Source organism: Eptatretus burgeri, chromosome 5, assembly GCF_056783735.1.
Source record: "Eptatretus burgeri isolate ZD-2024b chromosome 5, Ebu_testis_v1, whole genome shotgun sequence".
In the NCBI taxonomy this organism is placed as follows: Eukaryota; Metazoa; Chordata; class Myxini; order Myxiniformes; family Myxinidae; genus Eptatretus; species Eptatretus burgeri.
In genome coordinates this window covers 50,124,234-50,137,496 of record NC_140965.1, presented here as the reverse complement: position 1 = coordinate 50,137,496, position 13,263 = coordinate 50,124,234, and the positions used below count along the sequence as shown (strand labels likewise).

The 13,263-nt window shown below is 43.9% G+C and overlaps 1 protein-coding gene across 1 annotated transcript in view; it reads right to left on the bottom strand.

The window, feature by feature from the left end:
- Positions 1–5,951: 5,951 nt before the first annotated feature.
- The window catches only part of NBAS (NBAS subunit of NRZ tethering complex), a 207,924-nt gene continuing 200,612 nt past the window's right edge, over positions 5,952–13,263 (bottom strand). The window contains exons 50-51 of the mRNA XM_085881820.1: positions 9,896–10,024; positions 5,952–6,484 (exon numbers count right to left, since the gene is read on the bottom strand). Coding sequence (XP_085737946.1) covers positions 6,218–6,484; positions 9,896–10,024 — 396 coding nt within the window. The 3' untranslated portion in view covers positions 5,952–6,217. The remainder of the gene's footprint in view (positions 6,485–9,895; positions 10,025–13,263) is intronic.

Sequence of the window (13,263 nt, the reverse complement as noted above, 5' to 3'; positions counted from 1 at the left end):
TACGCACGAACAGCATTTCGACCAGGTGTGACGACCTCACCCTTGGAGAGAGGACTCGGGGTGCGGCCTGTTGCTCCGGAGGTCCTGATCGACGTGCTCGGGAGACCAACACGTACCCCCGTGTGCGGTCGCGCCGTATCAGCAGTCAGATGTGACCGAGCGAAGTTACCATCCTAATGCTGATGCAAATTTACACCCCGACTCTTGAACACACAGTATCGTATGCAAATTCCAAAAAGTGGGATGAACGCAAATCCTTTACTGAGGAGAAAGAGAACACGGGGTATACCAGCAAGCAATGGATAAATGATATTAATCATAAATCCCACTGATATGCAGTGGGAACAATTAAGTAATTAAAGGACAGACAGGCACCAAGACAAGACAGACACAACAATCAGACACTCCCCACCCCCGACAAATGTCCCTCTCAAATCCCAAGGGAGGGGATGGGTCACACAATAACAAAATAATATTTATTAGAGTATCAGAATAAAAAGAGAAAAGAAAGATAGTGTGAAGAGAGGAGAGGAGAACAGAATTGGAGTATTTTTGGATTACTCAACGTGGTCTCATCTCAGGCTCAACCGCTGACCCCCCCCCCCCAACCAGGCCCGTGAGGCCCGTGCTTAACCACTTAGGCCCGTGAGGCCCGGGCCTTGGCCTACGAAGACCTTAAACCGGCCCTGCCCCCAACCCACCCCTCCTCTGTTCACGCGTGGCTTTTCATGGGATCCTTTCTTCTCTCCCTTTCAAGGCTGGAGTTCTGCAAGGCAGTGTTCTGGAAGCAGTCCGATTCCTGATCTTCATCAGCAATCTCTCTGACTCTGGAAAATCCCCTTTATCTCTTTGCTGATGACTCCACTCTCTGCCATGATATCTCTCATCCTTCAGACCGACAGGCTGCAGCCTCTTATCAATCTTCAGACCTTGACAAAATCACAAGGTAGTCTAAACACTTGGAATATGTCTTTCAATCCTGACAAATGTCACACCCTCACTCTCTCCCTGAAAGGACTGCCTGGAAAGTCCTCCGATCTACTTTCTTAATAATCCTCTTGAGGAAGTTCATTAATTCAAACTCCTGCGTCTCACTATCAGCCATAATCTTTCTTGAGGAAACCATATTTCCAAGTTGGTCTCCAAAGCCAGCTGCCAACTGAGCATCCTCCGTCAGACAAAGTTCTTCCTTCACACACCTGAACTCCTACTCGCCTCCAAGGCTTTCATCCACAGCTTGATGGAGTACTGCTCTCTCCTCTGGGCTGGTTCCTCCCCTGCCTCACATCTTGCTCAACTTGACACCGTGGAAACCAAGGAGTTCAAGATTATTGGAAACTCCTGCGATGAAGCCGAGTCTATGGACCTGAAAGGGTCGGTGGTCTTTCTTGCACCTCCTTTCTGGTCTCGCCTCTCTGCTCTGTCCATGCTTTGGACCACCCCAGGTTTCTACAGGGCACCCATGGTACACCATCAACCCTCTTCTGGTGAAACTACCGAAATCCAGGATCATTCCTCACCCATACTTTATCGTTCCTCTTTTTTCTCTGTCTGTAGAACCAATTTTGACATTCTTGTCATCTCATTCCTTCCTCCAGGTCTTCATGACAGCTGTTCACACAGCTGCTCAAATCATCCCCAATCCAAAACCATGATCTTTTTCTACCTTCGTTAACTCCACCAAAATCCATACTCCTTCCAAAGTTAGTCTTCCCTCCTTTTAGTTTCCTTTTGCATCCATCTTGTCCAGTCTATGAATCTTCTCCTTTCACCCCACCCATTGTTTATCCAAGTGTCCCTCTATCTCGGCCTTCAACTCTGTTGTTGGTGTTTCACCCCTCACTCGACTGTTCCTTTTGCGTCCCGTTACATCCAGATCCATTCAGTGTACTAGCTCTTCCACGAGCCTCGACTATGTATACAAAAACAAGTCAGTAAATAGCGGTATCTGTTTGAAGGTGGTAAGGGACAAGATATATAGGTGGACCCTGTGTGGAAAATTTACCAAGTGGTCCAACCATATGATGCATCTTGGAGCTTTGGCATTGAAGACACGTGCATGTCGGTTTTGATACGTGGCATGACAGCGCGTGGTGATGAGTCGCTGGGTGGGTGAGCGAGTGAAAAGCTTTGAAGACAAAGTTGGAATTAAGCAGGAACAAAAGGGCATGAGTTATGTCGATGTATCACACACGAGGGTAGTGTTTGGCCCTGGGAGCAGTACCTGGCAAACTGGTTGCAGACTGCAGATGGTGGAGCTCCGTTTCCTCCAGTTGCGCTGCTGTAAATCCATTAAAATCAATGGCCAGTGTGATGGTGGAAGACAACGCCAATATCTCAATGAGAGAGAAAGAGAGAAAGAGAGAAAGAGAGAAAGAGAGAAAGAGAGAAAGAGAGAAAGAGAGAAAGAGAGAAAGAGAGAAAGAGAGAAAGAGAGAAAGAGAGAAAGAGAGAAAGAGAGAAAGAGAGAAAGAGAGAAAGAGAGAAAGAGAGAAAGAGAGAAAGAGAGAAAGAGAGAAAGAGAGAAAGAGAGAAAGAGAGAAAGAGAGAAAGAGAGAAAGAGAGAAAGAGAGAAAGAGAGAAAGAGAGAAAGAGAGAAAGAGAGAAAGAGAGAAAGAGAGAAAGAGAGAAAGAGAGAAAGAGAGAAAGAGAGAAAGAGAGAAAGAGAGGAAGAGAGAAAGAGAGAAAGACAGAAAGAGAGAAAGAGAGAAAGAGAGGAAGAGAGGAAGAGAGGAAGAGAGGAAGAGAGAAAGAAAGAAAGAGAGAAAAAGAGGAAGAGAGGAAGAGAGGAAGAGAGGAAGAGAGGAAGAGAGGAAGAGAGGAAGAGAGGAAGAGAGGAAGAGAGGAAGAGAGGAAGAGAGGAAGAGAGGAAGAGAGGAAGAGAGGAGAGAGAGAGCATCTGCAGCTGAGTTTGCGATTCCTTTGATGTGCCAGATAGTGGTGGTGAATTGCAAGATATAACTGAGTTGACGAAGTGTACGAGGGGATGGAGAGTCCAAATGGGTGGAGGTTTGTGGTCAGTGAGCACAAAAAAATGGTCTGGCCTGTAAGAAGTGGAGGAAGAGCTTCATGGCGAGGTACATGGTGAGTAATTCCTGATTGAAGGCACTGTACCTGCACTGCATTTGTTTCAATGTTTCGAGAAGGCCAGTCGACATCAGTCAACATTGATGAACGGATGAATCGCCATGCCCACTGTGACCTCAGATGTGTCTTCCATCAGGCTTGTTGGTGCCTCTGACTTGGGATGAATCAGGAGTGAGGTGTCGGCCAGTTGGCCTTTGATGGTGTGGAAGGCTGACAAGGTTACCTGTGACCATCGGACCACCTCATGGTGCTCATCAGTTGCGAGCAACTCCTTCAGCAGCTGCAGTGTTACAGCTGTGCTTGCAATAAATCGATGGAAAAAGTTGACAAGGCTCAAAAACTCTTGCAGTTTGCGTTGAGATGATGGTAATGGGAAATCCTAAATAATCTGCACCTTCTCCTCGATGGATGGATTCCTGAGTCCAAGGAAATTGAACTTTGGAATACCAAAAATGCACAACGTGTGATTGATAACCATGCCAAAGTCCTGCAATCGAGTGAAGAGGAGACATACAGTAGATGTTCCTGATGTTTTTCTGCTGTTGTGCTCGTGATTAGAATATCATCTCCAGACTAATAGTAAAAGTGTAATCCCCAGAGCACTTGTTCAATACAACGTTGAAAGGTTTGTATGGCATTGCATAGGCCGAATGGCATCCAAAGGAATTTGAAGAGACCAAAAGGCGTGGTGACTGCTGTCTTTGGGATGTCATCTGGATCCACGTGAATCTGATGGCTGGTGGTATCCTTGAATGAGGTCGACCTTGGAGAAGATTGCATGGAGTGTAGCGATAAAATCCTGAATGTGTGGAATGGGGTAACGGTCGGGAACAGTCGCATTGTTTAAGGACCGGTAATCCATGCAAGGACGCCAATGTCCAGGTGTCGTTTAGGGTACCATGTGTACGTGTAGCAGTGAAGCCCAATTGAAGGACCATGGTCAGATGAGCCCATGTTGAAACAGTCAAACTCATGGCTGGCGATACATAATTTCTCAGGTGCTAGTCGGCGAGTACAGGTGAAAACAGGGGGTCTCGCTGTCTCGATGTGATGTGTGATGTGGTGTTTGATGGGCTGGATAGTTGCCGATGGGCCCGTTATACATTGGAAGTCAGAAAATACTTTCTGAAAAGGGCACGTGCGTCTGGGTGTGGATGGTGGATGCCTTATTGAGAATGTTAAGCTGTGCCAAGGCATGCAATAGCCGGAGGTGTTTGACATCTACAAGACTGAAATGACGAAGAAACTCCACACCGATGATATACACTGATTAGCTGATGTCAGCAGTAGTAAACATCCATGGAAGGGAGCGACGTAAACCTAAATCAAGCTGAAAGATATGTTCTCCAAAAGTAGCAACAGCACTGTTGTTAGTGCAATGTAATTAATATTGCTGTTGAGTTTTCCGGTCAGCAACAAATGGATTGATGCTCACTTCTGCCCCTGTATCCATAAGAAAACAAAGTCCGCTAGTCCGATCCATTAGGAAGAGAAGGCGACTGACGGCTGGCCCAAGTGAACACATCGCCATTAGTTGTGGGCCTCGTTATTTCCCTGCAGCTGGTATGAACATGGCGATATATACTGATGAGCATTAGCACTGAAGGTCACATTGCATAAACACCAATCTGGAGTGTTCACAGAAGGTGAAGGTGAACGGTAAGGTGAGGGATGGTATTACTCTCTGTCCCTGGAAGGGGTATGTGGAGGTGGGCGCAACTGGTCTTGTCTTGCACAGCGGGGAGCATTCGGATGAGCTTCTTCAGATGCACCATTTCAGATTGTAGTTGTGTGACGTGCTGTGGTAGAGGCATCATGGTAGCCTTTGTCGGTGCAATGGTGCCCATGAGATTATCAGCCGGATCTGCAGCGGCGGATCGTGCGAGCTCTGCGTTAGCTGTGACTATCATGCAGATATGTGGTGGTAAACTCTGCAAGAACTCACGAAGGAGTGACTGTTCAAAGGTGGCATGACGGTCACCGAGAAGCTGCTGTATGCGACACAGTAGTTGTGTGGGTCTTCGTTCTTCTAAATCCTCGGCTGTAAGAGGTTGTTGAAAGTGGCTGTGGGCAGAAGTTTTATGAGCGCAGTCTTCAAAGTCATGTACAGGCCATTAGTTGGAGGTTAGAGTAAAAGATCTCTCACCAAATCATATACTCTGGTAATAAGGAGGCAACAATGTCATTGAGTAATGTTTCAGGTGTCTAATTGGGCTTCGACTTGCGTTGATCACAATCTCGGGTCGCTTGGCCAGAATGGTGGCAGCTTTATGAAAACCGCTGCCACCGATGAAGCTGGCTGAGCATTCGGGATGTGCACAGCTGGCTGTCCGTTCCCAGCGACTGGTTGTTCTTGTAACTCCTTGTCTATCCATTTGGATCATGTTGGAGTGACCAATTTATCTTGGAAGAAAATGTTTTATAAGTTGGATTATGAAATCTGCCTTACATTTTGGTTGCTACTTAGTACTTGTAAGTTTATTTTAAATGACTATATGATCTCGAAAATGATATAAAATGAGCCGGTGCCGACATTATCAGGGGAAAGTCATGCAAATGAGATTGCGCATGCGCAGAAGAGGGTGGTAAGCTCAACAACCAACATATTCCCACAACTTAGATGCACCACAATGTTTCATGGGGTTGGGAGCCAACAGGAAAGGAATTAAAGAAATAGACAGAAGGGGAGAAAATTTGCTGGATCGGTGCAATGAGAAAGAGAATGCTTTTTGGAATGTCAGATTAGTTGCAATGTATTATCGGTATGAGCACCCTGTTACCCATAAGCTGAAAGCCCCCGATCAAGAAAAAACAACACCAACTTTTAATCCTTCATGCAAGGTTGTGCGCAAGAATGAAGCAAGTTACCCAAACGGATTTTTATTTATTTGTACACAACACAAGTTGAGAAGAGTGTTAAAGCATGTGTTCCATACCTCAGGGAAGAGGTGAGTCTGCACTTCAACGAACAAACCTCCAAATGAAAAACAAGTCATTTTTAATCTTACGTCTGTTAAAGCAATGTAGAACAACAGTCACAAGACATAATTGTTTAACATTCTTCTGAATATAGTCCGAGAAAAGCAAAACGTTCTCATACACGTCATGCCAGAGCAAGTGGGTTCATCACTTATGGTGAGCAATGATGCAGTACCAACGCAGCAGAGAGGGTAGTAAGTCCTGGGTGTGTGCCTTGCACGGCCATCAGCATTGAGGCGGCATGCAGGTGTTGCCCAGAATCCCGCAGCTGCGTTACTGCCTCGCTCGACAATTCATCTTTATCCCTGCTTAGTTGTGCTGCCAAGGCTGGGTACAAGGGTGTAGACAAGCAGGCTGAGAGCAGCTGGTGAGACAGCACAATCGGAAGAAGCTTTGTGGAACAAGCACTGGCCTCAACCTGACAAAAGAAAACGAAGAAAAATATCATATCAAAAAAATGTTACAATGGTCACAACCCCAAAAATATTGAAGATCATTGTGTCGCTAAATATGTACTTTTTCACACAAATACCATTGTTCTGAATGAAAAAAAATAAAAAAAACTCATCATGAGCCCCATTCAACACTCTATAAATTAAAAAAAGGATAAAATGAAAATTTTTCAATGCTGCTGTAGTTGGTGTAAATAACCAGAAACCCCATGTACTGTTGTGTTCATTAATCTTACGAAAATGGAGCAAATGTGGATGTCACTGAAACTCCAAAATTTACATGTAGAGGAAATATCGCCACCTTTGGTGGTAGCCAGTGTTACAAATCATCTTCACCTTGCGATAAAGAGTATATGTTGTCCAAGAGTGTGTCGCAGCACATTTCCCAACAAAGATCGGCCGAGAAGGGTGCGGGAGTGCCCGCTAGTAATGATAATGCACCAAGAACCAATGTTCCTCATCATCAAAAATGCTTCCATATGCAAGCAGCAGCAGCAACGCACGCACACACACACACACGGAGGAAAGAGAGGAAGGAAAGAAACACTGCAATCTGCAAGTAAAAAGGTTGGGGTGGAAGGGTTAATGGGGGTAATAAATATTATGAGTAAGGATGGGAGATGTGATGGCAGTGCACTACCTGCTTGAAACCCTGAAGGGAAGAGTGAGATAGAACAACTTATGGAAGCTGGCTCCACATAGAGGAGAAGCAATGAACAAAAGAGTGGAAGTCTGCAGTCGGTCTAGATTTTGGGAATTTATCCAAGAAGGTATTATTGGAAGAACAAGTGCATCCAAGATTGCTGGGGATAGTCGAAGAAGAAGAGAGAGAGAGAGAGAGAGAGAGAGAGAGAGAGAGAGAGAGAGAGAGAGAGAGAGAGAGAGAGAGAGAGAGAGAGAGAGAGAGAGAGAGAGAGAGAGAGAGAGAGAGAGAGAGAGAGAGAGAGAGAGAGAGAGAGAGAGAGAGAGAGAGAGAGAGAGAGAGAGAGAGAGAGAGAGAGAGAGAGAGAGAGAGAGAGAGAGAGAGAGAGAGAGAGAGAGAGAGAGAGAGAGAGAGAGAGAGAGAGAGAGAGAGAGAGAGAGAGAGAGAGAGAGAGAGAGAGAGAGAGAGAGAGAGAGAGAGAGAGAGAGAGAGAGAGAGAGAGAGAGAGAGAGAGAGAGAGAGAGAGAGAGAGAGAGAGAGAGAGAGAGAGAGAGAGAGAGAGAGAGAGAGAGAGAGAGAGAGAGAGAGAGAGAGAGAGAGAGAGAGAGAGAGAGAGAGAGAGAGAGAGAGAGAGAGAGAGAGAGAGAGAGAGAGAGAGAGAGAGAGAGAGAGAGAGAGAGAGAGAGAGAGAGAGAGAGAGAGAGAGAGAGAGAGAGAGAGAGAGAGAGAGAGAGAGAGAGAGAGAGAGAGAGAGAGAGAGAGAGAGAGAGAGAGAGAGAGAGAGAGAGAGAGAGAGAGAGAGAGAGAGAGAGAGAGAGAGAGAGAGAGAGAGAGAGAGAGAGAGAGAGACAGACAGACAGACAGACAGACAGGAGGAGAGGTGGGGGAAAAAAATGAAGGCCACAAGCATGTCTGCAATGTGAAAGCAGCAGATATTGTTCTTCAGCCTCATCATATGAGATTCCAATAACGAGAGCTTCAGATTACACACAATCCAGGAGAGACAGTCATGATGCTGGGGCACCAGCTCAAAAGGAACAGCAGTACTCCTTTGAACTATGGAGGATGGAACTTGGAATGGTGGATGATACCCAGTCTGCTTGAGCTGGCTTTTGAGGTCGCCGAGGTCATTGCTGATGGTGGTCTAAAAGTTGAAGAGACTGGACCTCTTTCAGTAGCCGATTTAATATATATATATATATATAGATATATATATATATATATATATATATATATATATATATAAATAAAAGTACGCTGACATCTACTAATGTGTTTGTCCTGCATGTAATAATTTCACAAGCTCCTCCATGAACCTGACTGAGATCAATGTAAAAATAAATATACCATCAGAGATGGGAAATCCCCCGTCATTGAATGAAAAAGGTCATACATATTCCAGATAATGAGGGAGGTGAATTGGAAACAAGACACCATTTGGTCGTCATCTTGAAAAAATTCCCCAGGGGTGAGGAACGTAGTAATCATAAATAATTGAAATCAGATAAGCGTTTTTCCATTTATTACAAAAAAACATTTTTTTTTCAAGATGGCCGCCCCAGCCGGCCATCTTGGATCCGGCCACGCCCAAAATCAATAGGATTCTTCCTTTTCAGGTGGTACATGTGTGACTCAAATTTCAAATCGATATGACGAACAGTTTACGAGTTATCGCACTCACAGCTATAAATGTTGCCGCCTGGACGGACGGACGGACAGCTGGACGGACAACCGGACGACCTGGGTGACAACAATATCCCCCTTCTGCCACGCGGCGGGGGATAAAAAAAAAAAACTATGTGTAATGGAGCAAGTGTTAGTATGTCCGCTCTATACCGATTGCTTGGAAAGCTGGCTTGATACTACCCGCCGTTGTCACATGGGAAAAAAAATTATTATAATAATAAAATTAAAAAACACTCCCACACTGTGTGTATGTATGTATGTATGTATGTATGTATGTGTGTATATATATATATATATATATATATATATATATATATATATATATATATATATATATATATATATATATATATATGATCTGTATAATGGTTTTGAAGTTGATTTTAAAAAGGTGTTCACCTTTAATCTATCATGGTGGCCAAACCACATAACTGATGACTTCATCTTATAAAAAACTTTTTTGCACCATGGGTAGTCGATCATAACCTGCCAAGTTGATCATAACCTTTCAAATCGATAGCATTTGCGGTTTCGGAGAAGTGTTTTTAAGTTTTTGTTTAAATCCAAGGTGGTTGCCATGGTGATTGCAAAATCAAAACTCAGAAACAATACGGATCAGTTCCAATTAGCCCCAACATTGCAGTGAAGTTTAAACTTAATCTGAGCAGCGGTGCTGACGCTACAGCTTCCAGAAAAATTTGGCGGAAAGAATAATAATAAATGACTTATAACAATAGGAGACTAAGCATTTGTGTGCTTGGTACCCAAATAAACCTCATAAACCTGGTTGTAGTTGGAAAGATCCACATTCAAAATCTAAGATTGTTCGTTTTGAAATTCTTTTTTGAAAACAAGACAAAAAAAAAACATGTAGTCATGTACATATTAAATACACAAGGTACAGAGGTAATTGCCCTGGTCTTAACCTGAGCGATTACTGTACGAGGAAAGTGGTGTCCTGCAGGTGAGGGGGCGATTACGGCATGATGGGAGTGCAGCAACGGTGTGACGAAAGCATGGCTACTCAGCTTAGTAGTGTGCTGCTTACGGAAGAGAACTTTGTGGCATAATGCAATGCCAGCTCTTGCAGCTCGTTGGTGTTGGAGTCCAAACCCAGGCAAACCGCGAGGAGAAGAAAACCATTTTTCTCAAGCAGTAACATCAGATGTCGCAGGCACTGCGAGGGAACACAGGTGTAGCATGTACACATACTGTAATATTTAACATTTCAAACGCATCATTTACGTCTCATTGAAGAACCAGCAGTTTCCCCACACTCCCAATGGAGTTCATTTATGGAATCAGTTGCTGAATAAAGTATGCACCGGATTGAATTAAAACCCGATATCAGACATTATCCGTGCACATGATGCTATGCTACGAGTTGAGCGCTCTGAGGTCTATGAGAGTTCAAGAGTTCTATGAAGTGTTTCAATGCAAGAAGACGTAGAATCCCAGGATGGTACTCGTATGAAACACCTGCTCCCTGCTGGAAAATAATATCCCTTCCATTTGGTAGGGGTCAGTAAGTCACTTGCACTCTGCCATGTGTGAAGTCAAAAATTGCAAAATCATCTCCACATATGACTTGTAATACTTTCTCCCATCACCACTGGGTGTCGCTATCGACTACAACTGCGGTTGACGACAAACTGCATTTTTCGGTTTTATTATACTAATACACCCAATCTACAGGAGTGACAAGAAGGGGTCATGTATACGACAGTCGATCTGGTCTTGGGCTCCATTCTTCTGTGGTGGACATAATACGCAGAGAATGCCTCAAGGAATTTGGGATTCCTCCAGATTTATTTCAGTTTAGTGTTAAACGGCAGCATGTGTGACTGTTTAAAAAGGTAATCATATGTGTTTGTGGTTTATAATATTTTTGTTTTTACTTCTGGTGGGCCTCCTCACATTCCTCGTCTTCTTCATGGGGCTTGCCCCACAAAACGCCATGATGAGCTACTTATACATGTGAACACGGCGTTTGTTCAAGGAGGAAAAACCTTTTGGAGAGAGGGGATATTATTACTCTCGTCAGAGCAGAGGGTACTGCATTTGGGTCCGTTTGTCCGCACAGAACATCTGCAACCGCTCGTCGGATTGAGACAATTTTCACCATAGAAGCGACTACTCATGTAGGATGTTATAAATGATAATTATGATGTCATCGGTCACATGGTGTGGCAGCCATGTTGGAAAAAAAGGAGAAATTTGAACCTCTATCTCCAAAACCACAAGTGAAAAATTGAAATTTGGCACATGGCAAGTAATCCTCATCTATACTAATAAAAGGCAATGTGTGTGTGTGTGTGTGTGTGTGTGTGTGTGTGTGTGTGTGTGTGTGTGTGTGTGTGTGTGTGTGTGTGTGTGTGTGTGTGTGTGTGTGTGTGTGTGTGTGTGTGTGTGTGTGTCCTCCATGACTTCAAAACCATAAAACCTAGCATCCTGAAACTTTGCATGCATACTAAGAGAACTGCAAGGAAGTGCAAGTACAAGGTCAAAGTGGACAGTCGTTTGATACACAAACTCCCTGACGGATCACTACCAGTGAATGGATGGTTTATCTGGATTTGGTGCTTCTGAGCACCATTGGGAAGGACATATCTGAAGCTGGTGAATGTACATGGTCATTTAAAAATGATGATATTTACGATTAATCATGTTGGGAGAGAGTGACAGGGAGCTGCAGGAGCTGTGAGGGCTGGTATAAACATATTGTTTGTTCGGTTCCGAGAACACAAAATAAATAGAGTTTAGCATCTATAACTAAAAGGAGAAGCGCGGTGTGTGTGTGTGTGTGTGTGTGTGTGTGTGTGTGTGTGTGTGTGTGTGTGTGTGTGTGTGTGTGTGTGTGTGTGTGTGTGTGTGTGTGTGTGTGTGTGTGTGTGTGCGTGTCCTCCATGACTTCAAAACCATAAAACCTAGCATCCTGAAACTTTGCATGCATACTAAGAGAACTGCAAGGAAGTGCAAGAGTGAAAATTTGGTGTTTGGGTTAATTAAAACACACCTTTTGAAGATAATTAACGACCTTATTTAATTATCTCCTTCATCAGGCACATCCTCTGCAACCTCGCTCTTTGAGGTGTTTAGGCGTTTCCTGAGTAACCTTACTGGGGTCTGAAACCGCCATATTTTTTGGCCTGCTCAATGCCTTGCCTTGACTTGGAACAGGCTGCAACGATTTCATAATGATAGTTTTTTTTTTCTTCTAATTTCCTCACTCATATTATTGAATGCCTGTTCATCATAGCTACAAATCGCTGTATACATCGCTTTTTTAAGTATTATAGTTTTCAAATTAGGAGCTCGGAGCGATTTCATGCATCATATGATTCGATTTTCCACGATCTACTCTCACGGACTAATTAAAGTATATCATCGAACTATTGTACACCTGGTATTGGCTTAATGGTTAGGGTGGTGGGCTAGGGATCCGAGGATCCTGAGTTCAAATCCCACTCGGCTGTTGAATTAATACAAGGTGGGGTTGACTCTGCCCGTCATCCTTCTGAGGTCGGCAAAATGAGTGCCAGCTTGCTGGTATCCTGTGTCGGAGTGGCGACCCGTCCAGGATTGTGCCCAATAGCTAAGGAGCTGCTTAGGCAGCACCAACGCTCTGCACAGAGTATGATGGTCCCAATGGATGGATGGATCAAATATTATTTTGGTTTGGAGGATCAGATATTGTCCGGACAAAATAAGTGTGTTGAAATCTGGAGTGAAATCTGATAATTCAAAGAAATAACGAGTCATATAACTAAGATGATGGACCGACTTACTTTAAGCAAGCAAAGCTATGTTCTCTACTTCTCCATAGATACACAAGAAAATGTGAAATTTCCAAAGCATTAAACTTATCATTTTCTCCTGTTTGGAGAATTATAATAAGTGAACAAAACAAAATTAACCAGCTTCATTGAGCTATATGATTTAATGTATGCGCTGTAAGACCTCACACCCAGTTCCTCAGAGGGACTGCTTATCCATAGCGTCTGCCAGATCTGTGAATATATTTTTGGCGGTTTCATGAGGTGCTCTACAAGGAATCACAGTAAAGCTGGTGAAAAACAGACGTTTTAAAATAAAGTTATAATGTTTGCGCGGACCCCTAACGATGTACTATGTGACGCGTGCACAGATGAGCAGGCAACATGGCGGATCATCTGCAATGTTTATTTCAAGGGCGAGTGAACTTTGCGATGCCTCCAGGGTTGTTCTACATAAACAGCAACTCTTTTGAGGAGAAAGTCATTATTTGAACAAATTCATTTCATTTCCTTAATTGTTGTATGCGTTGTTAAGACCGGCTTCAAAGTTAAAGGGATCTTATATGGAATGCAGCCAGAGCCGAGCCAACCATTCCTGATCAACCATTTAATTGGAGTGCTTGCTTGAGTGCTTAAGCCA